The sequence below is a fragment of the Cydia strobilella genome, chromosome 12 (assembly GCF_947568885.1).
Source record: "Cydia strobilella chromosome 12, ilCydStro3.1, whole genome shotgun sequence".
Taxonomy (NCBI): Eukaryota; Metazoa; Arthropoda; class Insecta; order Lepidoptera; family Tortricidae; genus Cydia; species Cydia strobilella.
Window position 1 is genome coordinate 7052446 of NC_086052.1, and position 27420 is coordinate 7079865.

At 40.1% G+C, this 27420-nt stretch overlaps 2 protein-coding genes across 2 annotated transcripts in view; both read left to right on the plus strand.

Moving 5' to 3' along the window:
- The first annotated feature begins 2505 nt into the window (after positions 1 to 2505).
- On the plus strand, positions 2506 to 9642 carry LOC134746048 (uncharacterized). The gene is made up of 5 exons (XM_063680268.1): positions 2506 to 2749; positions 3329 to 3476; positions 5315 to 5469; positions 6926 to 7076; positions 8641 to 9642. The coding sequence occupies exons 1-5, from the start codon at positions 2637 to 2639 to the stop codon at positions 8713 to 8715; spliced, it is 642 nt and encodes a 213-aa protein (XP_063536338.1). The 5' UTR covers positions 2506 to 2636; the 3' UTR covers positions 8716 to 9642.
- Positions 9643 to 12504: 2862 nt separating this feature from the next.
- The window catches only part of LOC134746029 (uncharacterized), a 129621-nt gene continuing 114705 nt past the window's right edge, over positions 12505 to 27420 (plus strand). Inside the window, exon 1 of the mRNA XM_063680238.1 lies at positions 12505 to 16256. Coding sequence (XP_063536308.1) covers positions 12697 to 16256 — 3560 coding nt within the window. The 5' untranslated portion in view covers positions 12505 to 12696. The remainder of the gene's footprint in view (positions 16257 to 27420) is intronic.

Here is a 27420-nt window from a genome sequence, read left to right on the forward strand (position 1 = left end):
TTTATGCAGGATTCCATGGATAGAGGATCGATCTGAAAACCCAATGGCAACAATTCGATGGTTGCTTATTGTATGGATTAGGTACAATTACAACAATACCTACTTATCCAGTTTCCCTTAGTAAACATTTTTATCTATTTTAAACAAGCGTTTGCCTTTCTGTAAACTTTAAGAAACAAGAGGTAGATATGTAATATAGCAAAAAACTTAACTCACTCACAACTCTTATATTGAACTAATATGAAATTATGACGTATACATAACACTTGCACAGTCTGTGCCATCAAAATCGCTACAGAGTTATCTTGGTCTAACTGGTCTACTTTGACGGTTTACCACTGCTTATCCATAAATAGCGCAAATAAAAGCGTGGTCACCCCAGCTCGCTAACTTCTTAGATACTCAAAGCTATAGACTCGTGACTACAGCCCACCGGCCAATTCATCTAATTGGGGTTTGGCTACTTTGTAAATTAATTAAAGACAGGCGTGCCCGGCGTACGTCGGTACTATAAGATTATTCGAAAAGTAGGTATTTTCGAAGAATTAAAAACAGCCGACGTAATTACCATAACTATTTATTAATCTGTGGTAATTGCTCAACTACTTACTTAAATAGTACCTATAACGACGGGTAAGTATAGTATACTCGTAAGCCAAGGAAAAAGTTATAATTTTCACCACACTAGAACGTAAATAATCTCTTTATTCTTAAAAACAAACTGATACTGAAACTGACTGACAACTGACTGAATGAAAGTTGCTTTTTATCCACAAGGGTGGCAAAGTAATGTGATGAATTTTGAGTTATTTCTTCATGTTGTTTTGTAGTATTGGGTTTTAAGTGATGATTGTGAGTGATCGATATTTAATAACGGTCATTTGAATTTAATTTGTAACGAATATGTAATATTCGAGCAACAGAGGCAGATAACTTTTTCTATTTACCGGTGATGGCGGTAGACCCTCTGTTCACATGAGGTCGGCGCAGTATTTACTTTGTCTGTCACACAGAGCCCACCTACCACCTACATTTGTATCACTCACTCAAAGGGACAAAATAGACGGCCAAATACCTGGCGCATAATAATTTATGGTAGGTAGGTACCGTACCTCCATATGATATGAAAAAAGCAACACAGCATCGTATCTTCACGGCACATACGCTCTTTTGTTAAGAAGGAATGTTTTGGTGTTAATTTTTGCCCAGACGTGTGACGTCACTTCAGCAAAGCAAAACTGAACAAAACATAGACGTGACGTCACGTCATTAAATGTTTTATTTTCTGCTTCTCAAGAGGGCTTATTATTACTACATCCATCCTGCCGGCCGGGCCTTGCGATAGTTGCGATCGAAGCTGACGTCGGTTCCGACTTCCGACGTCGCGCCCGATGACTTGCTAGGGCCACTTTCCGTTTCACGAAATAAAGGTAAGGCCCTGCAGCAGCCTGGGATCCGTTTGACAACTAATCCCAAGAATTGATGTAGGCACTAGTTTTTACGAAAGCGACTGCCATCTTACCTTCCAACCCATGCAGCTAGGCCTTATTAGGATTATTCCGGTTTCCTCACGATGTTTTCCTTCACCGAAATGCGACTGGTATATTTATATCAAATGATATTTGGATTTTAAGATTTTTATTACTACTAAAGAACAAAAGTTCAATTCAATGAGCTTAAAATATAGGTATAAACAATTTCATGCATGGCATACAATTACATCCAGCATTACGTACATAAGTTCCGAAAAACTCATTGGCACGAGCCGGATTCCGACTCCGGATTAAAACTTAAAAGTCGCACGCTTTTTCCGCTAGGCCACCAGCGCTCTTTATTCTCTATCTGCCTCTCTATCGCTCGAGTATGCAAGAGCTATGATTTCCAAGAGCTATCAAGCTATGCTAAATAACTAAAAAGCTTTATTGTTCTGAATGGCAACATTTCACACAGGGCCCCGGTCTCCCTCGTACCTGTCGCTCGGCACGTTTTCCTCCTTCCTTTTGAGTAAGCAAAATTAAAATTTAACTAATAGAAATAGAAATAAAACTATGAAAACGGATTATATCGCGTATATTATTATAAATTCAATATACGCGATATAATCCGTTTTCATAGTTTTATTTCATGAGTAACTATCGCGGTAACCGAAGACAATATTAATAGAAATAGAGTAAGTACATTTTATTTATTATTTTGATAGAGTTCGACCAAGAAATGTCTGCAACAATTTGATAGCATACGCAGCGCAAGTGTTATTTTTAACGTCAAACTTCTATGAAATTATGACGTATAAATAACGCTTTCACCGCGTGTGCTATCAAAATAGTTGCACTTTTCTTGGTCTAACTCTAGTTAGTACTTGTCCTTTGTGCACAGACCCTAAAATTAAATATAATCCTTTGGGTGTGCAATTTTTTTTCTAAACTGGCAACATTTTTAATATGTCATTTTAGTTAAACTGACACTCATGACACTGACATTTCAACATAATCTAAACGTATAAAATTGTTTACCGATAGTTTACTGTGTAAATAATATTTTTCTACCGTTATACCTAATAAAAAATCACAAAATCATCATTCCGTTACGTATACTATAGTCATACAGGAATATATGCGCCGGTAATTGGCATAACAATGATGAAAAGTATTATTACTGTGTTATCATGTGTTATCACGGTTTCGTCCACTAAACATTGTGATTTTAACGTGAGACTCACACAAACCCTTCGTAATGAAGGATTTCACAGGTATAACTCATAAATTTGTACTTAGTTTCGGCGTAAAGGAGTCTTAAACTTATTTCATGACCGCAGTTGCCGAATTCTAAATGTTTGAGACGGTGCAAACATTTTATAAGTAAATATCTACAAGTACTAGACTTCCAGACTAGAAAACATCAGTCCTAAAATTTCTACGTTATGTTGTATTTTAATACTTGCCAATAAAACCCAGTTATTATTTATTTTAACTCATTGTACTACATCATAAAAATAATTGAATGTGGTATAACGTATAGGCATCTAGCCTAGTCGGTATTGACCCTGCCTATATGGCAGGAGGTCCCGGGTTCAAAATTTGTTCCTGAGTTATTGATGTTTTCTATGTATTTAAGTATTATTCTATATCTATCTATTATATACATCGTTGTCTAGCACCCACAAAAAAAAAAGTCTTATTGAGCTTACTAGGGGGTAGGTTGCTTGGTGTAATTGTCCCATAAGATTTCCATAATAACATGCTTTGTCTCATACATACACTAGTAAAATTTGTTTGTTTAAATTATTTCCAGTAACAGCATCAACAATACCACATTACATATATTTCAGAAATATAACCTATGAAATAGTATTCAACGGAGATGAAGACAAGCCTCGTCGGGAACTGCGAGACTGTGTTGTGGGTCTGCATCAGGAACTGCCACCAGGGGTGTATGCTAACCCTGATGAGCTAGGGGATTTGAAGCGGGCAAATAAGGTAAGAGTGCTTCTTTGTGCATAATATTTGGTAAAATAAGTAAATTACTACACATTGGAAATTTGTACCATTTGGATAAATTAATTATAATTTAATATTGCATACATACATATAATTTACAAAACTAAGTATATACTAAATGATTCAGTTAAAATCCTACTGTTACTATATTTAAAAACAATGTTTTTACAGAATTACTGGAATATAACTCTCTGAACGTTAGGCGCGTGCGTGGCGCGTCAATTTGAACCTTGTTGGAATGAACAATTTTGGGAACAAATCAAATTATTTTATTAAATATTTTGATTTGTGTTTTTTAAGTAGTCACACTACTATACATAATACATACATACATATAATCACGCCTATTTCCCGGAGGGGTAGGCAGAGACCACGGATTTCCACTTGCTACGATCCTGACATACCTCTTTCGCTTCCTTCACTTTCATAACATTCCTCATACACGCTCACCGGTTTAGGGTGCTCTTGACCTGGCCTTTCTTCAGGATTTCCCCGATCTGATCAGAGAAAGTCCGCCGAGGTCTGCCCCTTCCAACTCCCGTTTCAACAGTTGGCCTAAAGCAAAGGGGGTGCAAAAAAAGAATTTTTTTAGTAGGTACAATAACATGTCTGTTCTGTTTGATCGCGATCTTCGCGGTCAACCTAACACACTCCTCCTCGCTTCGCTCGTCGTCGCACCTATCTTGTCTCTGTTACTTAAATTTACTGTTCCAAATGATTGATTTTAATTTGTCAAGTAGTGGTTTCAACTTGCGGGTCAAATATCTCGGCAATTTTCGATTTTAGAGAAAAGTTTTTCCTACAAAACATGCTTATTTTAGCGTATTCTCTACGATAACACAATAAAAAATAGGTGTCATAATAACATCACTCCGATGAAAATTTTTCTAAGTGTCTGCACCCCCTTTGGGTTAGTCCAACCGGTGCAAGCGCACACTGCTTGCCCTTAGAGTTGGTCAAAGACGCCTAGTCTTACTAAGATGGCATATAGTCAAGAAATTGGACGGGTACCGCCGTGGCGAGGTGGCCTAGGGGTTCATAGCGTTAGCCGCCATAGCTGAAGACGCCGGTTCGAATCCGGCCTTCACCAGGCCTGTCGCCTGCGGTATTTCCGGACCGATATGACCTTCAAACCTTCAAGAAAAGAGCGTATTCCCATCTTAAAGGCCGGCAACGCACTTACAACCCCTCTGGTGTTGCGGGTGTCCATGGGCGGCGGTAATCGCTTACCATCAGGTGATCCGTCTGCTCGTTTGCCTCCTATTTCATAAAAAAAAAAAAAAAACACTGAAGACCCTCGTCACTTTTTAGGGTTCCGTACCCAAAGGGTAAAAACGGGACCCTATTACTAAGACTCCGCTGTCCGTCTGTCTGTCTGTCACCTGTATCTCATGACCCGTGATAGCTAGACAGTTGAAATTTTCACAGATGATGTATTTCTGTTGCTGCTATAACAACAAATACTAAAAAGTACGGAACCCTCGGTGCGCGAGTCCGACTCGCACTTGGCCGGTTTTTCTTTAATATATGACATCTATTACAGTTTATAACTTGTTGGAATGCACAAAGGTTGATATTGGCTGTTGCCGCGCGCGTCAGGTATTACTTTAAATCATGGCTGAATCATTAACCACTTACTAAACCGTTCTTGCCTTTTAAAGATTTATATTCAAAAGATAGGAGTACTGTAAGCAGTTTAACAATTGCTTACAACACTCCTAGGCCTAAGTAGTATTCTCAATAAGTTAATAATTTGTATTTTAATCAAATCATGTATCATACTCTCAGTATAACCTCTATACTATTTAACTTTCCAGTTATTTGTGCTGCCACAGAACAGAATCAACATAGAACTGCCGGCAGAGCAGTCAAACCCGAGCACTGTATATGTCATGGGTGCGGTCACACATGACCGGGCACACCTGTGGCTACCGGTCCATGCTCGGTACCATCAGGCGACTTCTGGAGGAGGGTGAGTGTCCTCCCTCCTTGCGTCGTATTCCTCAATATTGAGAGTCGTGACCTCCCTTTTGTATCACTTTCTCTCTTAAGATCTTTCTCCATCTGTTTCTGTCTTTATCGGTGTGGAGAGCCATGTGAACTGTGTAGTCAAGAGCGGTGCATATCTGGTCAGACCAACATATTGGTCTGCGTCCACGTCCAGGCCTTTTCCCTTCCACTTTGCCGGTCACAATAGGCTTTTCGAGGTTGCCACCGTCTTTCCTTGCAATATGACCGAAGTATTCAAGGACTCTGCATAGACATTCGGATGACAGCCGCGACGAGATTCTGAGAGGGTGAGTGTAACCACCAACAAATTAATATTATAAATACAATAAAAATGTGCACACTACATAAAAAAAAGATACAGAAATTGAGACCAACGTTTAAAGACATAGTGTGCAATGTGTGCATTAACAGCCCAAAAAGACCGGGGCCGGGGCTTTATATTATAAATTGCTAGTTATCATCACCTTTTTTCTCGTTCCTGCATTGCTGATGATCGCGAGCACATGTAATTTGTCACCATTTTGTGCGGTTATAAGCCATGTGGACTGCATGGTGCAGATTATCTTCAGACATAACTTACATTCCTGCAAAATAAACAACAACGGAATTTATAGGATTTATCAAAATTCAAATGTCGTCATACAATAATTATATTACTATCGTAAGCACAGAATAAATAATAGTACTAGGTACAGAAGATTCACTCTCTAACAAAACGCGTCTATTACGACAGATATGACCGCTAGGTGGCGCATGCGCGAACAGGCGTCCGTCCCATAGCGGTGCGCGGCAATTACTATGGCTAGACCTCAGAACTGGGGGCGGCCGCATGTACTTGTAGCGGCGCGACGAAGTCGCGGAGCGAGTCACGCCTGTCGTAAGATAGTCTAAAAGACCAGGACACCGTGTACTACAGGCACCTACAGTAGGTGCATAAAGGCATTATCTCTGTTGAATGATGTAATGAAAGAGTAAGAAACTGTTGTGTGGGAGTTGGAAGGGGTAGACCTCGGCAGACTTTCTGTGATCAAATCGAGGAAATCCTAAAGAAAGGCCAGGTCAAGAGCATCCTAAACCGGCGAGCGTGTATGAGGAATATTATGAAAGTGAAGGAAGCGAAAGAGGTATGTCGGTATTGTGGCAAGTGAAATCCGTGGTCTCGGCCTACCCCTCCGGGAAATAGGCGTGACTATGTGTTCGTATGTATGTACGAAACTGTGTAGCCTTTTCTTTCCATTTAAATTGTGGATTTGTAAAACATTGTTTTGATTTGCGTGATATTCTAGGATCTTACCCTAGGTTAGTTTTTAGAACATAGGATACCCTGTCGTCAAAAGAAATGCCAAAAATTAGTAAATCATCATTTATCATAGGTAAATTGCCTTGTAGTATACCTAATTTTTTTCTTTTTTATCCAGTATGGCTCGAAACGAGATCTACCCTCCCCGGATATTCCTGTACTGTCCCGATATTCTACGCTGCGACGGGTCGACGACGCCTATGCTCTTCACCTGCGAAGACGAGCCTAAAGACTGCTGGAACACCTACAAGGAACTCCCATACACCGTGGTAAGGCCTTTGGAACGATATGCGAACGTCGAACCATACCAAATTTGATAAAGTTTTGATTTGAAAAAGCTAGAGTACCTATAAAGGGGCCCGTCTAACTATCAGTCCGCCGGACGATATCGACCTGTCAGTTGTTCGGAACTGTCAAATTTTTGTTCTAACTGACAGGCCGATTGTATTGTAGTTCGGGCGATTTTCCGCAACTCGACGACTGGCGCTTATTTTGCGTGACATGGGGGTGGGCTAGTCCTGCCAGCCCAGCTCCTCGAGGAAACCTATCAAACCTTTGATGTTGAGTAGGACCTCGGGGAGGTCTCTCAGGGATCTGAGATGTTTTGCCCTGTATGGGGCCACTCCGCTGCACTCCAGCACCACGTGAGAGGCTGTTTCTTCTGTCTCCATGCATCCTCTGCATCTGTGACACCTGTTATAAAAAGATGTTTGTTAAATAGTCCATCATGACCTGTTATGACATTGGTTACCATGCTCAGTCGGGTCTTTCCTAATTGAAGGAGCACCCTTGTGAGCTTTCCGTTTATGCCAGGCATGGCTTGTTTGGCCTGTCTGCATCCAGTCTGGTTTAGCCAATGTTCTGTGTGTTGACACGCCGATATCGTCCGGCGGACTGATAGCCAGTGGGCCCCTTTACTCTATGGTTATAGACAAAGAAATAACGCGTAAAGTAGGGTGAAATACTCAGCCCACCTCAGCTACCAGACGGATCACATTAGATCGCACAATACAGTCGAGTCCCTCGCGGAATAATCAAAATCAAATAAAATATCATTTATTTTCAGGCAACTAAGGCGCATACATGTATACATACCTTACAAAATTAACATATACAGGTAGAATAAAAATCTTATAAGCTTAAAAAACATGTAATAAACGTGGAGTAATTTTTGAGCTCTATTCAGACTTCTATAGTTATTCTTGTTCGTTGTTCGCTCGCAGTTGCCCGTACGTAGGGTTACGGGATGTCTGGAATTTTCCTGACCTGTCAGGAATGCGGACGGAACACGAAAATGTCAGGAATTTTTTGAATATGACTTTTTTATAAAGTACATTTTTATTAGCTTAAAATAATAATAAAAAAAGATAAATGAGATCCACTCAACATTAAAGCGAGAGCAAGCGAGTGACTAAAACAAGTGAGCCTAAACCGTAAAATTTATTGAATGTTAGTATGTCTCACAACAGTTTAAATTTGGAATTATTAATTAACAAATCTTTACTCAGGTATCAGAGAACCCTCCCCACCTTTGTCAACGATGAGAGTCAGAAAACAAAATTTGTATCTGGTAACCCTACCCGTAAGGGAATCGACTTATGGTCATGTCACTCATGTCTATTCATACATCTGTATACATATCATTATTTACTTCCAGCTAACTGACACCCTGATATGGGAGGTGCCGGTGGGCAACACGGTGCACTACCACGCGGTCGCCGGCGCCACCGCGCTAGTCCTGGTCGCGGGGAGCCTGTACTTGCTCAAGTCTGTACACCAGTACAAGCGGCAGTGAGGTAATTCTTCAAGTTTTCGTATAAAATGTAATTGTAGTTAACGGACACCCTGATATGGGAGGTGCCGGTGGGAGGGACCGGCCCGCTATCCCTTATAGAGGGTTTTGCATAAGGCTTAATTCACCCTACCCTTTGCCAGACGAAACCCTTTCACACACAAGAGCAACGCAGATCTACGTGTATGTGCATAAAGTTCAATTTCAGTTTTGACATTTCGGTGACGTGGCCTCCGAGTGACAGCCTTTGTGTTTGACACGGCGTCGAAAAGGTTAATGATAAGTGTAACCCTTATTAAGGGATTGCCTTATTTTTGGCTATGCTTTTCGGTAAGGGGTAGTCAAATGAAATGAAAATGAATGGGCTTGCAGTTCAAACTGGAAAGTCTTTCAATATGTAAGCGTTAGCCGTGTTTAAGGGACGCCCATTAAAATGCTTTTATCGCGGAAAAGGTTGTCCGGTTCCTGCTACCACGCGGTCGCCGACCCCACCGCACTAGTCTGGTCGCGGGGAGGGGGGTGTCGTTCCTCCATTAATCAACTCCTAATAAGTCAACTTTCGTTTAATAGATGGCTCTGCGTAACCCGAACCCTAAACCAGATGTCTAAGCGCCGAACAAAATAAACTGAACTGACTGTGTTATTGACGCCATCTGGCAATAATTTTGAAAGTCGAATGACTTCATGTACGGAACTGTATACCGCCATTAGCACCATCTACGTTAAATTCAAAGCACGAATCCTAGATTCGACTCCGGCCACGCTAACTTTGCGTCGATTTTACAGTAACAATAATTATATACGTTTATCACATAGGAGCGCCATACTTGACGTTTGACGTAGCACTTGATTATGACATGACGTAGATGGAGCTGTATACAAATAAATCTGATAGTATTGTTTTTTTTTTTTAATTTAGACCTTATTACAACGGAATAAGATTGTTATTCTAAGTCTTAGATTTATTAGTTTTAATTGAATGTGATCTAGTCTGCATAAATAATATTCATTCCTAAAAGTATTACAATTGTACCAATAAGTATTAAGAATCATTTTTGTAATAAATTATTATTATCCGAAGTTGTATTTGTTGTCATTATTACATACTCCTCACTTCACTATTTGTAGAATTATGTAGATAATTTAAACTAATTAATAATTATAATGTTACAATTACTCTTGAAATACGTATCAGAATAGAATAGAATATTTATTTGCTTGAATACGTAACAATCAGATCTTATAAAATAGTTGGACACAGTATTCAGTCGACACAACATCAACATCATTAGACTGATTAGAACAAAAATTAGAAGAACTGACACGCCCTGAGGACACGCCTTGATATGCACGCCATCTATCTATTTGACACGGAATTACCAACTTCATAACCTACATAGACTGACCCAAATATACACTGACTTCAGAATTAGTTTTCATCATACGTGCTAGATGGCAGCACCGCTTCTAATATTGATCCCGGTATTCCTTCAGGTCCAGAAAGACTGAATGAAGACTAGTAAACGTACTAGTTTTTTTTTTTTTTTTCGCTTTGGAATACTTTTGACGGTCGTGACAAGGTTATTTTGTGTGGTATTCACTAGGTTTACAATTTTTATGGGCGATGGGTTTCAAAACTTACTATTTAAGTTTAACGTTCGGTATTTAATGTAGACGTTTCAAATTGAAAACAGTTTTGTATGCCTACGAATACTACCTACATTATAAACGAAGGAAAATCCTCACATTTTTATTGCTGTGTTAAAGCGCGTTCTCGTTTTAAACCAAACATACCTAGGTATAGTTATGTAGGTACCTACATAAGTACAAGTGGTACAACTGGTATATTTAAAAAACTGGACTACCTAAATTTCTGGTAGATATAAAAAGACCATAACGTAAATCTAAATTGTTCCTTTCAAGAATGTAAATAAAGCTTGATTCATGAAGGACCTGTCACTGTATGGACGGTCAACGACAATAAATTATAACTAGTATTGCTTTTCATGTGTCAAAACCAGAACAAAATGCATTAAAGTCAATGAAAATTGAGCCATAAATTACTGGACATAAGGTATAATTCAGGTTTGTAAATCTATCCGCACATCTAAGTGTGAAATCTTAAAAGTTATTCTGAAATGGCGTAAGCGCCACAGGAACGTTAGCGTTCTCATTCACTTTAGAACTGGTCTAATACTACCCACACCCTACATAGGGGAGGTTTATTAACCAATCGAACACGTAAAGTGGTGTGGTTTTAATCTTACCGGGGGTTTAAATAAAAGTGGAATTACAAGCAGAGGTCAGACAGTGCCCCAGGGGGTTGTAAATCCAATTATTTCCGGAAAATCTTTGCGTATAAAACAGTAAGGGCAAAGATAGATATAACTCCGTAATAGATAGATACAGTCTAAGGAAGAAACGTGCCTCGAAAATCAAGAAAATTTGATTCTCGTTCAGAGGGCGCTACTAGTTTTGTCCTACAGTCGTATAGATGGCGTTGACGGTTTCGTTTGTTATTTAACAATTTTAACGCATATCAGTGAAATAACATGGGTCAAAATCAAAAAAATAATTAATGCAAATAAAAAAAATCACACGATATAATACGCGGTGTATACGCGATATAATCCGTTTTCATAGTTTTATTTCATGAGTAACTATCGCGGTAACCGAAGACAATATTAGGTAGGTTAGGTTAGGTATTTGGTATTTTACTTGGTACATCTTACGAGTTATAATACCTTAAAGCTTATATTTGATTTGTTTTTTAGCAGGTATTACTTACTAATAGTTTTGCGATACCCGACCGGGGTCAATGTGCCTATGTGTTACTATGTAATAGATTATGTACCTATACATTGGATGCAAATAGATCTCTATCTCTTACTCTCTATCTTATTATGAACTGTCATAGGTACAACATACAATCGAAAGGCGAAACCAGTGAACAAGTCCCTAGTTTTTAAACCAAAAGGCACGAAGATTGAGAAGATATTTCTCAGGTAGTTTACGCAGAGAGTAAACATCAAAGTTCATTGACTTGTACCTACATGGAGTTGATTATCGATAGGTCAATGTTATGTATAGGTACACTACGTTAAGATCACACTGGCAAGCAGATACTGCTTAAGATTCAAGTCATTCGTAAGGATGTTAGTCTATGCTTTGCAGCATCGGGTTTATTTTTCTTATTTGTGTATTATAAATTCAAATTTCAAATTGTCATTCCATTACTTCAGATTTAATTTATGTATGTTTTGGTTGTGACATTGATGTGATTTTCTAATTTATTGTTAATATTGATAATTAAACTAATATCGAAGGTAAAATTCCCCTTTCATTCATTACAGTTCACCATTCCATACCATATTTTTTATTAGTCTGTATTTTGTTTTTAAGCTTTAGGTAGTTAGGTATATATATATATATATATATATATGAATTTATTTTGATTCTCGTTTCTGTACGGCGGAACTAATACAGCTAAATAAACAATGAAGACGTATTATGTTTGGACAAATTTGGATAGGTAGGATAGTTTCGAAAACTCGTATGATGCTTTACGTTTTGTTTTTTGAATTTAAATTCTACGTACTCTGGATAAAGTTGATTTTACTTTGGCTATATTTCGGTAAATAAGAGCGTGTGAAAGCTAAATGCTTGCGGTGTTGTTTATAAAAGTCGCAAAACAGAAACTTGAAGTAAATTGATTGTGGTGAATACGACGGTTTCAGTTTATTTTTTCGCCTAACTTTGTCACTAATAGTCCTAAAAGAGGACCTAAGTATTTAAAGTTAAGTCTATTTATGTCTGATGTGATTTCCAGAAACTCTATAAGTAAGCATAAAATACTTTTGCATGTTCCTTGCGAATAGCATTGATCCGGCACGGCGGTTCCGTGCCGAGCCGATAGGCTGGCGCAACTTATTGTCAGTCGTATTCGGAAATTGCGGAAGCGGGAACTACGCTCAAAAGTGTGCAAAGGCCGGGAGGGAGCCTGCGACCGCACGCTCGGCAGGCAGGCACTTCGGCATCGAATATGGATTTAAGATTAACGAGGCCACGTAAGCGCGGCAACGTCGCGGGGTGTTTACATGCGGGTGCAGCGGGCGCTCGCGGGCGGTATCGATCGCTGGGCGGGGCGCGGGGCGGGGCGCCCGGGCCGGGCGTCAGTACGCGTCGGGGCCGCGTCCGCGCGGTCGTCGCTCGTCCAGCTGCGACGCGCCGGAGTGACTCCGCGGCCTCGGGCGCCCGGCGGCGGCGGCGAGCCTCGCGCCGCCCGCCCCCGCGCCGATGCCGCCCGCCCGCCGCGCTCGCGCTCTGCTCCCTGCGCCCGTCCCGTCCCGCCCGGCCCGCGCCGCGCGCGCAGCCTCGCGCCCCGCACCCCGCGCCCTCGTCTGCGACCCGTCTTCCTCTGGGCGCGCCAGCAGGACGGCCGAGTGCAGGCCGTGCACTGTGAGGACTACGACCCACGCAACCGCATCCGCCTGGCGCGCACGCCCAGCGGCTGGCGCGTGATCCCGCGCACCGAGATCTATAACGCGATCCGCGTGCCGCCCGCGCCGCCGCGCGAGCGCAAGCGCAGCCGCGCCGCCCGCAAGCGAGCTCGCGAGCCGGCCTGGCTCGCCCCTCCCGACCTGGAGACCCACATTCCCTCGCACACCATCGCGGTGCCGCGCTCGGCCGCGCCCTCGCCGCCGCCCGAGCCCACGCCGCTCGACAACCTGCTGGCCGTGGCCGAGCTCGAGTTCAACCAGCAGCGCGGCAAGGACCTCGAGCAGCTGGAGGTCGGCGTGAACGACGCCTACGCCTTCCTGCCTGACGAGGCGGTCGCTAGGGACGTCATGTCGTTCGAACTTGGCGAACCCCCCAAAACTACAGAGGATATATTCTACGACCGGAAATCCCATGGGGAAGAGGACTTTCAGAACAATTTAGTGGTCCATAAAGATTTATTTGAGACTATCAGTGAGGCACATTATTTGCCGGAGTTGAGCGGGCCCCACGACGAGGCCCTTCTCGAATCGCTCGTAGAGAAAGGTTGTGAGGATAATCAAATCCTGGGTCAGGCGCTGGACAAGCTGGCGCACCTAGTAACGGGTGGTGGCGACTACGCAGAGGAAGAAGAAGACATGCTGTTGAGTGGGGCGCCAGTAGCCGACATCATTGATAGGCTGGAGCAGTCGCTCGAGTCTCCCGGCCGCAGCAGCATCACCGCAGCACAGGGCCTGCTGCATTTGCACCACATCGGAGACCAGCTGCATGACATCCAACCTGACCAGCAGACTGTCGATCAAACCTACATGTCTGACGAAGTGTTTGTCCCTGAAGTGTCCACGTTAACGTTGACTCAAGATAGGGAACTTCAGGTCGCTAATGAAATCACTAGTATGGAGTATGATCAAGAAGCCGAGAAGGCGCTAGGAGACGCCGTTGAAGCGACTGTATCTATGTATACCGATATTAGTGAGCCAGTAATTGAAGAGCATGAGACTTACAAAGAGAATTCCGAAGTGGAACTGCCAAATCCTACGTTACCAGAAGACAGTGAGATACCCGTGCCAACCGTAATTACTACAGATGCTGAAGCGTCTAAAGTTGATGAACCGATAGAAGAAAACGAGGAGGATGTACCAACATGCATGCCGAAAGAAGAAGTTACGCAGCCAGAAGGCCCTGGAGAAGACTCCGAGAAAGAACCAGAAACAGAATCGGAAGACCCTTCGGTGTGTGAGTTAGTGGCTACTGATCTTAGTTTAAAAGCAGTTCAGAAGCAAAAACAGGTGTTAAGTGCGGTGATAGAAACGAGGAATGTGGAGGAAAATGTGACAGTGGAGAAGAGTGAAGAACTTCCGAGGGATTTGAGTGTGCACCGGAGACTACCGACCCCCCACGCGTCGCCGCGGAGGATTGATATCCCGAGGGCACCGTCGCGTGAGTCGGACGCCATGCAGTCCCCGCAGCCCAGTGGCATCCCCGCCATACCATCATCACCAGAAATATTCATGGCTCCGCAAAAAAGTAAACAGACGCTGTTTCTAGAAACGTTACTCTCTTCTCCATCGCCAAAGATGTACACGTCCGAAGTTACCATCACAAAGCAACAATGCGAGCCTCTTAATTTAGGTAAACACAGAAAATCTGCGAGTCCAACCGTCTCCAGTTGCTCAGACGAAATGAGGAAATTTAATAAAGAATTTGGTGAACCACAGGAGAAAAGGATAAAGAATGAGATGGACTTAGCTAAAATTAGTAAAGTTTTCAAAGGTTCAAAAGAGGACTCAAAAAGATCTGATAAGTCGACGCATAAGTCAAATGAGGATACGAGTCCATTAAAGCAATTGCAAATTTTAAAGACTACTGCAGACTTCAACATTCCAGACCCGCTCTTAGTACCTAAAGACAAATTGAATCATATATTAGCGGCACCCGGGCGAGAGATCCCAGCCTTACTAATACAGAGGCCAGAGCTAAGACTACCCGAGGCGTTCGCGTACCCCTCCATTCTACAAGACCCAGATATACTAGTCATATCTTTGTCACAACTTGAAAATATCTTAGAAAATGATGCCAAAAAAATATCAATCTCTAAAACTAAGGAACCTACGATGCCAGAGCATATAAGAATGTCAACTAGCGACCCACCCAAGCCTGAAGTACGTAGTACTACCACTCCAGTGCCAGACCAAACGGCACACCCAAAACCTATACAATTAGATGCTTTAGCTACAGATATAGATGCGGCTACCACGGCGGCGCTCAACCAAATGTTCTGGCTCCCTTACTTAAATCAGCTAGAAGTAATGGCGGCTTGCTCTCAAAACAGCGAATTCCTAAAAGCAATGAGTGCTTCTGGCTACTCCGGGCAAAACTATGCAGAGTTATCTCAAATGCTAAACGCGTCTCGCTTCATGGGGTCCGGTGGATTCCCAATGATGCCACAAATGGACTACGACAACAGAATGCAATTCGCCATGTGGCAGGAAGCTATGAACCAGGCGAACGCGGCCGCCTCCCGGTCGAAATCGGAAGCCCAGAAAGAAGTGCCATCAAAATCTGCTGACGTCCAAAATCCTTACGTCCATTCCACGAAGAATCATCAAAGCAAATCACAGTCGCATTCGGCGGCACGAACAAGCCCGATCGCTCACAACTACAACAATAATCAGCGGTCTATGGCCCACAATCCATTTTTCCAAAGCATGTATCCTGGGATGAATCCGAATATCAGACCGAACATGCCGCTTCCGGGGCTACAGATACCGTATTTTAATCCAAATATGATGGGGAGCCAACGATCGCCTCGTACGAGCCAGCAGAAGAGCCCAACGTCGCCATATTATCCAAATAATAATTATTTGCAAAGCGTAAAGCATTCGGAGGCTACGCATCAGCGCAGCAGTAGCACGGGATCTCAGGAGTCTCCGCGACCGCGGATTAGTGTTAAATCGCTCCAAAACCTTCTGGAGCCGACTGCGGCTGCGGCGTCCGGTGTAACGGCTCGACGGTCCTCTGTACCATCGTCGTCTATGGGCCGTCGACGGGACGAGCCAGAAGTCGGCAGCACCACGCCGCTCGGTGAGCCACCACCGCATCCCATGCCGCACCCGCACGACCCATCAACGTACCACTTGTGGCATCCACTATTTGGCAAGTAAGTACACAAACAGTTCTATCAGGGTCGACATCCGTGGTTTTACTTTTAAATTACACGCGTGATCCGTCGCGTGATATCAAGCGTTCCTCTAGAGAAATGTGCATTAGCATAGCTTTTTTGCACTCATCAATTCCTGCGTTTCGTATTAATAATTGAGCTATTAAATAGTCGGGAAAATGTCACGATTTGATGCTAAGACTCATTACCAACATAGCAGCCTAGTACATTATACAAGCCTACATTGTAAGTTAGTGGCAGCCATAGCGGTATGCCGTAGAAAGTTTTCCTCTTTGAACGCTCCTACACAAGATATGTAGGTACCTACCCTGTTAAATGGGATATTTATAGTTTCATTCACGATACGTATTGAGCTCAATACAAACCATGCGTTATCCATGATCGCAGTTTTGTCATTTTAGGCCATATAGACGATAACTTCAAGTGTATCGCTGTGCTAATCTATGGAATTCCTTTCAACCAAGTACATTCATTATAGATATTATACAGTGTCGTATAAACAAGTAGGCATTTACAATCTTTAGAAATTACACTGTAAAGACTGCTTAAACCTGAGTGCGATCTTTAACATTTATATCATGGAATTTGTAAATGTCTTATATAACCATTATTTATACATAACCAATGATTCAAATCATTTGGATTGGTTATCTAAAAACTAACTTTTCAAACCGAAATTTCACAATATGACAGTGCTTGGGCGTTTTCTAAAATAAATATTGAAAACCTGATTCTTCCTAATCTGGACAGTCTTGGGCTCATTCTACTCAGAATCGACAGCATTCTCCATCCTGCCATTAAAAAACCGGCCAAGTGCGAGTCGGACTCGCGCACGAAGGGTTCCGTACCATGACGCAAAAAACGGCAAAAAAATCACGTTTGTTGTATGGGAGCCCCACTTAAATATTTATTTTATTGTTTTTAGTATTTGTTGACAGATAATTATAGCGGAAACAGAAATACATCATCTGTGAAAATTTCAACTGTCTAGCTATCACGGTTCATGAGACATAGCCTGGTGACAGACGGACAGACAGACAGCGGAGTCTCTTAGTAATAGGGTCCCGTTTTTACCCTTTGGGTACGGAACCCTAAAAAAGATGTCTCAAAATGTACATTTCATTACGTCCAGTTTGTGTGAAAAAAAAATATTTGTGTGCGTGACGTAGTGGAAATGTACAATTATCATACAAAATTTTGGGACATTTTTTTATCACCTTGAATATGCTAGTGATTCTGAGTTGAAAGAACCCAAAAACACCAGGATCTGTGAGAATCAGGTTTTCGATATTTATTTTAAAAAACGTCCTGTCTAATCTATCATCGGTCGGTGTAAAATGTAAACAAATATTTAAAGAATTAAGTGTCACTGTCGTGCATATAGCCAGTAAGTTGCCTTGATGTGAGCTACGATATGGTATAAAACCGGACAAGTGAGAGCCGGACTCGCCCACCGAGGGTTCCGTACTTTTTAGTATTTGTTGTTATAGCGGCAACGGGAATACATCATCTGTCAAAATTTCAACTGTCTAGCTATCACGGTTCATGAGATACAGCCTGGTGACAGACAGACGGACAAACAGACAGACAGACGGACAGTGGGCTCTTAGTAATAGGGTCCCGTTTTTACCCTTTGGGTACGGAACCCTAAAAACTTTACTAAAGCCCTTCTTGCATGTAGTTGTGTACAGTTTGCAAACAAAACGCATAAGCATAATAAGTTATATAAGTATATATTATAAGTTAACTTTACATCATGAAAATTATAAGTAGTTCTCCTTATCACCTCTTGATTGAAAACCACGTATGCATTTAAGGTTTATAATATTTAAAAGCTGAATAAGAAGAGGTAAAGACTGGGCGTAAATATCGTTATTGTCCAATAACATTGCAATAAAACGGAGATAACATTGAGTTAGTAATGGCAGTATAATCATTAAGCTCCATTCATAAAATAACTATAGTTACAATCCACGTTTTACTACATGAAGCCTAGTGAAATACTGGGAATAAGCAGTAACGTTTATATTTTATAGAACCTGATTGCAACTACAGTTCATGACTAAAAAGCCCATTCAGTATAAGGCTGTCGTTGAAAAAGGACTTTTTTGCCCTAGGTCAGAAATGTTATGCACATGCAACAGACAGAGACAGAGCTCACGTGAGCCGAACGCTCAAACAAAACCAGTATGTCTGCTCTTTGATAACTTATAGTTATTATAAATCTTAAGGCCGTTCCATCGGTTTGCCGCTGTCTCTGTCACATTTCACAAGAAAGAACGGGAAAGATCATGCGCGCCAAGTGTCAATTTTGATCGAATTTTGTCGATTTTTATTTATTTTAAAAACGTTACCCTACAATATCGAAATTCGAAAGCTATGAAATTATTATTTAAGTTAAGATTGTTTTTTGTTTTTTTTTTGTTTATAGTATCACATAATAAATAACCGAGTAAAGTTGGATTAAAAGTCCGAGTAAGAGGTTACTTTGGGAATTTATTGTATTACATTTGTACTACCTAGTTTGTGAACGCTCAATATGCCTGGCGGTTTGTAAGCGATAGGAATAAGGTTTACGACAAGGTAATTGTGTCGACGTCGGTAGGCTTGTTTCGGTTTTGCGGTTCAAATTGTACTAGGGAAGTTAGGAGAACGAAACGTTTTGTGAACTGATAGAGCGGGAACGTTATTTAGAACTGACTTTAAATCGGGTCGCAACGGACAACTCCATCGAATTCAGCTCTGAGCCGTTTAAATCAAATGTTGTATGTAACCATTACATTAAAGGTCAAATCACAGCCGGCAATCACAGTGATGTTACTATTGTGACATCCTAGGATGAGACTAAAAATAGCCCGATTAAGTAGCACTCCCATTAAATTAAACCAGACGCCTCAGAAATCGAAATACAATGAATGCTTAGAATTACCGTAAATGATTAACTTTATACGAGTAACACAGCACAGCAGGTGGTCAAACATATAAAGTTATGAATGTTCTACTCGTCCAAGACACATTACAATAACCTGCACCAATTTTGAGACCATTCAAACATTAAATATTTCATTGTTCAAAATAAATTAATCAATCTATAATTTATTAGTTTTAAATTCACAACCATTCAAACATCGAAGATGTATTCAAAATTATGTACCTTCATACACACATAAGGGGTTGCTTGTCGACCGCCATGTTGGTGATATAGAGTCGTGATTAATTTCTTTGTGTTTGTTCCTTAACGTTGTTTAAAGTGTAATACTGATAGCTTATTATGCAGTAAACTAATGTGGAAGTGTGCGGATAATGAAGAATTAATCTAGATACGTGTATCCGCCGTTCTGGCGTCAACGCCCTTGTAAAGTCCAGCTATCTCCTTACAAGAGCTAATAAAATCACCGTACACTGTCTTGTACTAAACGTACAATTTTAGTCGTATTTAAAGCTCCTAAGACCTTGATACTGGCGAAATAGTCCTACTGAACTGAAGCCATAACTTAAAAAGAGTGAATACACAGAGACATACTAATGCAGTACTTCATCATTGCCAAAAGGGCAGGGGGTATGTCTATGCAGGGGGGGGGTCAACTTTCTCTGCAGCTGACTGTGCATATTATACATAATATGTTTATAGTATGTCGGTTATGTGCCTTCGGGCGTCTTTAAACCAGAACTGGGTTAAAAGGGCGTTACCGATCTATTCTAGAAGTGTCCCCTCATTTAACTATGCAACTGCGGTAGGTAATCTTAGTTCCGACCGGGTCAGACAGGGTAAATCGGGTCCAACCCGGTCGATCAGATTTAGGCAACAGACGGGCCCGACTTAGACTAGACGACCTCAATTAATGGTGGTAAACGAATGAAAATAGCAAGCAAACTAGGCTGTATCAGATATATCAGAATTAGTTGCATAATGAATAAAGCCTGGAGGAAATATCATCCATATTTAGAACCTTATTTGGCACGAATAGAAGTCCTATAAGGTCGGGAAGCATAGGTAAGTAAGTAAGTATAAGTCATTGATATTTTCAACCTTATCTGAATAATCTGAAAGAGGATAAACATGAAAAAACTTTCTAATCTTCGATTAGATCCCTAAAAATTTGCTTGTTTATATAATCATCGTTTCACCTGTAATCCGACTTTTTGAATATAGACACCTTACTTACCGAATTACCGATGAAGACAGAAACTTAGACATAAACTTAACACAAATCTTAACACCTTGATAGCTAGACAGTTGAAATTTTCACAGATGATGTATTTCTGTTGCCGCTATAACAACAAATACTAAAAAGTACGGAACCCTCGGTGGACGAGTCCGACTCGCACTTGTTCGGTTTTTATTAACCGACTTCAAAGGAGGATTGTCATTCGACCGTAATGTATGTATGTTACCTTGGAACTCGTTCATTTCTGAACCGATTTGGAGAATTCTTTTTTGTTTGAATGTATATAGTCCCAAGTTTGTCCTATTTTTGTCAAAATCCAGTTCTGATCATGATCATCTTGGAGTTCATTGTTTTTACATTGAGAGGTATATTCTCTTCGTTTAGATTAACAAGCTGTCAATAACGACATTTCAAAAAGCAGGTAAAATATTTATTTTGTACTGATGTGATAGTCATTGATAAATTTGTATTTTATTTATATAATCTTATCTGTGATTTTAGATCGTACGTATTCAGCAATATTTCGTTAGGACGAAAACACACACGAAGAGATATGTAATGATTTATTTGATGATATACATCCAGATGTTCACTGTACAGATTTTATTACAAGCAATAAGAATATTTTTTCAATGTAAATGCAAAATTAACCAATGGGTAAGTACAGTGAGCAAGGTTAATAGCTGCCTCTCCACATGTTAAATTTGTATACAGAGAGGCAGCTATTAACCTTGCTCACTGTACTTACCCATTGGTTAATTTTGCATTTACATTGAAAAAATCTTCTTATTGCTTGTAATAAAATCTGTACAGTGAACATCTGGATGTATATCATCAAATAAATCATTACATATCTCTTCGTGTGTGTTTTCGTCCTAACGAAGCCAAACATGGCTCAGTTTATTTGAAATGTAGGTTATGTTCGGCGCGCTCTAGATTTGTATCATTAAGCCTTAACGACTGTATCAATACTTAACGCTTGGAGGTACAGTTGGACATGTTTATTTTTACAAGCTACAAGTTTTATTACAAGCCTAAAGGTTGCAGCAAAGAAACGTCTATTAAAGTTGTATTCTACGGTTATTTTTAACAACACTGCAGTTAAATAGGTGTATTTAACTATTTATCAACTGATAAGACGTAAATAACGATATGTAAATAGGTAATGGTGTAAATTATGTGCGTATATAATTTTTTTAGTAATAGTTTCACCCTTTGTATATTAATTAAGGAAACTGTAGGTCTAATTATAAAATGCAATATTTTATTATCTCGCATATTGTAAATGACCGTTTGTTTCTTAATAAGGGAGAAAAAAAATTGTCAGTTTGAAAGTTAACCAAGTTAAAGAAACGGGGCCTTTTATTATATTATGGCGTTTCTAGTTTGTCTATAAATAGAATCCATAAACCAATAACAGAGCTATTGTAATTATTCTTTGTTTTCGAAAATAAATTTCTTCATATAAACTTCTCATTACTTTGCCAACCCGTTAATAAACATAGAAAAAGTTTAAAAAAACATCCCAGCAAGATACCTACTATGTAGGAGCTTTGTAGCTCTTGAAGGTAATTAATTAAGTACACCGCCTAGCTTACTTTTTTGCTAACAAATATTAGGAATTCAAAGAGGGCTGAAACAACACGTTATTGGTGCAAAAAAATGCCAATTATTACCGAAGGACTGATCGTAATTCCAAGTTCATAATCCGTGAAATGCCACGGCGCCCTCCACGTTGAAGATGGGGCAAAACAAAGCAGGCTATAAAAAACTTATTGTGAATCTTATTATGAAGTATGCATATCATCGCCTAGCACCCATAGTACAAGCTTTGCTTAGTTTGGAGCTAGGTTGATCTGTGTAAGATGTCCCCTAAAAAGCAAAAGAAAAGAAAGAAGAATAAAGAATCTACATAAAGTAGAAACGTCTACTAACGAAATTATAATTTTAGCTGTTTTGTATTTAAGACAATGCTACGCCCTTGCAGGGTACCATGTACATAAAATCTGTATACTGTAACTCCTCTTATAACCATGGTTTTGCATAAAATAAATGAATGAATATCCCAGATACTAAAATTACAGTTGGATTGACCAATTTCATTTACTGCCTACGCTTTTGTATGTACCAATTTTGAACTAAAATGGCAGAACGATTGGACAGTCAGCATCAAAATTAGCGGATCAGATTACACGTCAAAAGCATTTTATGATAACGAAACGGGATATCTTTGTCTCTTTTATCTCTATATAAGCAGAACAATCAAACTGTGGCAGATACTTTTATCACTATTTGGAAAAGTATTCCAGGATGGCACATACTGTTGGTTTGTTGTTTCATCCGCTACTACCTATTGAACCTGACCGGACAAACTGGGGCAATTGAACTTTCAGTTTAGTTAGAGGTTTACATGGTGGGAAAAATAGTGGGCCCTGGAGGGAAAGTGCCTTAAAACCTTAAGTTAGCTCATTTTACTTAAAGGAAACATTCTTTTTTTTTTAAAAACAAAATTGCATTCAAAGATTTTTAATTTTTTTTTCTATGAGTAAGTACTAAAGATTCGATTTTATGGATATTTTGTAGGGTACGACAGACGAGTGTAAGACCTAATGTTTCTTGAAGAAATGTTATTATTAACATTAACAGTAGAATAAAATAGCAAGTGTTTTTATTTTTATTTTTTTGTCGGTTCGATTCCGGGCGAGACAAGTGAATTAAAAAAAATCTTTAAATGCAATTTTGTTTTTTAAAAAAAATAAAAGAATGTTTTCTATAAGTAAAATGGGCTAACTTAAAGTTTTCAGGCACTTTCCCTCCAGGGCCCATATTTTTTTCCACTCTGTATTAGCTGAGCCCCTTTTCAGATATGAGAATTGTTGTAGGTAAATTTATCTCCGTCGCGCTGACGGGGACGGCTTCTCAAATTAGTGCGATAAGGACAACCACAGGTTAGGCGAAAAATCCGGCGTACAATTTATAAAAAAGGACCGTACTACCGAGCAATAAAAATATATAATAAGCTACCTACAGAAATAAAAAATACACAAAAAAATCACTTATTTACAAATAAACTCAAGTCCCTTCTATTAAAAAAACCATACTATACCATCGAAGAATTTATGCAGGATGATCTATTATGATAGTAAACAAAGTTCCTATACTTAGAAAATATTAAAAAGCAATAATATAACGTTAAGAAGTGTTATCTGTAAGTACTAAATGTTATATTTAATTTATTTAGTATTTAGTTAATGTAGTTTTAAGGATAATTGTCATACCCTACCAGAGTGCCATGTGATCTTTTTTAATTGTAACATCTATTGTATTGTACCATGGTTTGCAATAAACGACTTACTTACTACTTACTTACTTAAATTAAGGTTTGGTTCTCGACATTTTACTCCTCCAAAACGTAACCCATCGTAACGAAATTTTGGGAGCGGAATGAGAAAGAAATTATATGTGTCTGGCTGTTTTGATTTTTGCGTTTATTGTTGCCGATTTTGTATGCTAGGCGTCTGTTTACGGCGCATTATTTTGACAGTTTTAGCGCTATTTGAAGTATCCTAGTTCTTATAAAAACAAGAATATCAAAAAAAGCAAAACGTACCTATAGACAGACACAGATACTGGTAATATTGAACTCATAAAAAAAAATACTCATCTAGGGCCTAAATCCGGAGAGGAAAATGTCGAGAACGTTTATATGGAAAAATAACTACTAATGTATCCTAAAAATAATGATAATTGCGTCATCTACGAGAAACTAAGAATCATCACTGGTATATTCTAAATTTTTTGTATCAGATTTAGCACTCAAATCGGCCGTTTGAAAGCTATTCCACAGACAGACTGCACATGCACATGAGACATTTTCGTCGAGGGTAAAACACATTGAATGAAGTTATAATTCCTTAAGGGGCCCAATGACTATCAGTCCGCCGGACGATATCGGCCTGTCAGTTAGAACAAAAATTTGACAGTTCCGAACAACCTTTACGCTAGCGCGCGAGAAGCTCAATAGCTCGACTAGAAGAGCTTAGGTGAAGTCGTAGATTAGGGCTTTTAAACTCCCATTCGGGACATACCGTTTTTTACTTAATTTAGAAACTGTAAAGGCCTGTTACTGCAAAGGAGTGTCAGCGAAAGATAGTACATGTTCGCTAAATGGCCTTCTTAATTTCTCATTTGCTTCGGAACTGCAGGGAAAGCGCTTTTTGCGATCTTTTCATCCGCTACTTCTCTTTGGTACGACCACATACACAGTCGTGGTTTATTACTTACCGTTATTTATAAATAATACCTTGTTTATCCGTTTACTTGAAGAAATCAAATATATACGACTAAATGATCAAAGGCCATCACGACCGTCGTCCCTGTATCGTAGTCGTAATCAGTAAAAGGCCCAGTACGAATTAGTGTCAGCATACGATATAAAGTCGACGCCGGAAAGATTAAGTGATATTAAAAGCTTTCAGGCCGAGCGTTGGCGGTTTTTTTTTTTTACTTTTTACCCGACGTTAAAAAAAGAGCGCAATTTGACTCTCGTCTTTTTATTTTTATTTTTAATATGCACTCGTATGTTCCGAGTTTATTAACCGATGTCGTAGATTTTATTATATGGACGCTCTGCATGATAGCATATTAGAACTCAAATTCTTTCCCGCCCGTCTTTAACCCTTTTCAGTTTTTTAATTTGGGTTGGGATTTCCCCTGACATGGTTCTTAGTCAGGATTGCGGGCGGACTTGACGAGTGTCTGGGTTTTTTAGAAACCTTAACTAAGAACTAGAAGCTAGCCAAAAGTTTGGAGTTAGGGAGAGAAAAGGAAAGGTCATGCTGTAGCTACAGGCTGTAGCCTACGGCATATGGTGGCAAATCAAAGGACTTGTAGCCCACGAAAGGTTTTGGAATAAGGCATTATAATAATTTTTAGGGTATTGTCCGGACTTTTGTTTTCTGACTTGTGATTCCTATTTTTTTATGGGCCAGTTTTTACACAAATTGACTAGGTCCCACAAAAAGCTCAATAAGGCTTGTGTTGTTAATAACCTACTTATATACCAATATATCCGTGCTCATCACACGAATAAATTTCCTTACCAGAATTTAAACCCGGGACCGTCGGCTTGTTAGGCAGGGTCACTACCCAGACCCACTAGGCCAGACAGGTCGTCATTAGCAACAAATCTCGCTACTCATTTTGACATCTGATGCAGTAATAAAAGACCTAGTATTTACATACATACATATAATCACGTCAATTTTCCGGAGGGGTAGGCAGAGGCCACGGATTTCCACTTGCTACGATCCTGACATACCTCTTTCGCTTCCTTCACTTTCATAACATTCTTCATACACGCTCGCCAGTTTAGGGTGCTCTTGACCTGGCCTTTCTTCAAGGTTTCCCCGATTTGATCAGAGAAAGTCCGAAGCTTCTCAACCATCTCAACATACCTTTCTCAATTTTTGTCACTACATCTTCGTTCAGTCCACATTTTTCCCTTATCACACTGTTCCTAATTCTATCTTGCAATCTCAACGCCACACCACCACATACACTTCTCAACGCTCTCATTTTCACTGCATTCACTTGACTCTGATGCCTCTTCTGCCATACCCAACTTTCGCTACCATAAGTGTAGGCACCAACACCCCTCTATGCACAGCCAACCGTGCTTTTGTGACACCTTCTGGCTGCTCATATAAACGTTAAGTGCCCCATTCACGCGATTTCCAGCATTCACTCTCCTTTCAATGTCTTTATCATGCTTACCATCCCTAATGAACAAGGTTCCCAGATACACAGACTCTTTCACTTGTTCCACTCTTTCTTGACCAATAAAAATTTCACAGTTTGTCATATTTTCTTCCTTTTCAACAACCGTTACTTTCGTCTTGCTTACATTTGACTTATATTGACCGGGATATAGACCGTGATTACCTTTTGTATTATTTGTGAGCTCCCGATATTTCGACGCAGTTACATGCATCATGTTCACGGGTGACTGAAGATAGCGGGTGGGTGTCAAAGTTGTGTAGACAGCGCTCTGTCTACCCTCATTCTTGCGCGTCGGCTGCGTTCACTTTCAACGTTACCAACGGTCGCATTCACAAATACAAAAGTTTTAATCGTGAAGATGGGTTTAAACTGTCAAATGTGTGGAATCCTGTGATTTGTTTGTGTAAAAAACCAGTGATATCCGAATCAAACACGCGTAGTGACACCGTGAGTGTAGTGTGTTTGGACAGACCAACGAGTGTGAACGCGACCGGACCAACAAGTGTGAATGCGACCGTTGGTAACGTTGAAAGTGAACGCAGCCGACGCGCAAGAATGAGGGTAGACAGAGCGCTGTCTACACAACTTTGACACCCACCCGCTATCTTCAGTCACCCGTGAACATGATGCATGTAACTGCGTCGAAATATCGGGAGCTCACAAATAATACAAAAGGTAATCACGGTCTATATCCCGGTCAATATAAGTCTAGTGAAACTAACCGTGAATCATTCAAAACTCTAATTGCTTACATTTGTTTTCATTTCTTTCTTTTCAAAAGACCCATGCATTCTATAGTTACCATATCCTGCAACTCTTCACCCGATGACGCCAGCAATACCAGGTCATCAGCGTAAAGAAGACATTTGACCTAGACCTAGTATTTTACCTCCATATATGCCAATTAAATACCAATTTTCCTTGGAACTGAAGTCTCATCATAAAATCAGTTTATTATAGACCGTGTCCTAAACTGGAACGACAATTTAATTTATTAAAACATTTTCTGACACATTTCCTTTGTTCTGCCTTGTCAGTCATGTGAATTTTCTATTACTTCTTCGGTTGAAAGCTGCAATTTTGTCATTAAGTGGTTATTAAAACTGGGTCATTCTAAAATTGGCGTTAAAGTAGACTAGAAATTGCGAACTCATTAAGAAATCATGGCTAAAGCGGGCCTTATTCTTAAAGGT

Excerpts from the sequence above, each read along its gene's own strand:
- LOC134746048 (XM_063680268.1), top strand. The coding sequence starts at position 2,637 with ATGATGAAAAGTATTATTACTGTGTTATCATGTGTTATCACGGTTTCG. Across the intron at positions 5,470-6,925 it reads CAGGCGACTTCTGGAGGAGG|TATGGCTCGAAACGAGATCT; the intron begins GTGAGTGTCCTC and ends TTTTTTATCCAG. Across the intron at positions 7,077-8,640 it reads AGGAACTCCCATACACCGTG|TTAACGGACACCCTGATATG; the intron begins GTAAGGCCTTTG and ends ATGTAATTGTAG.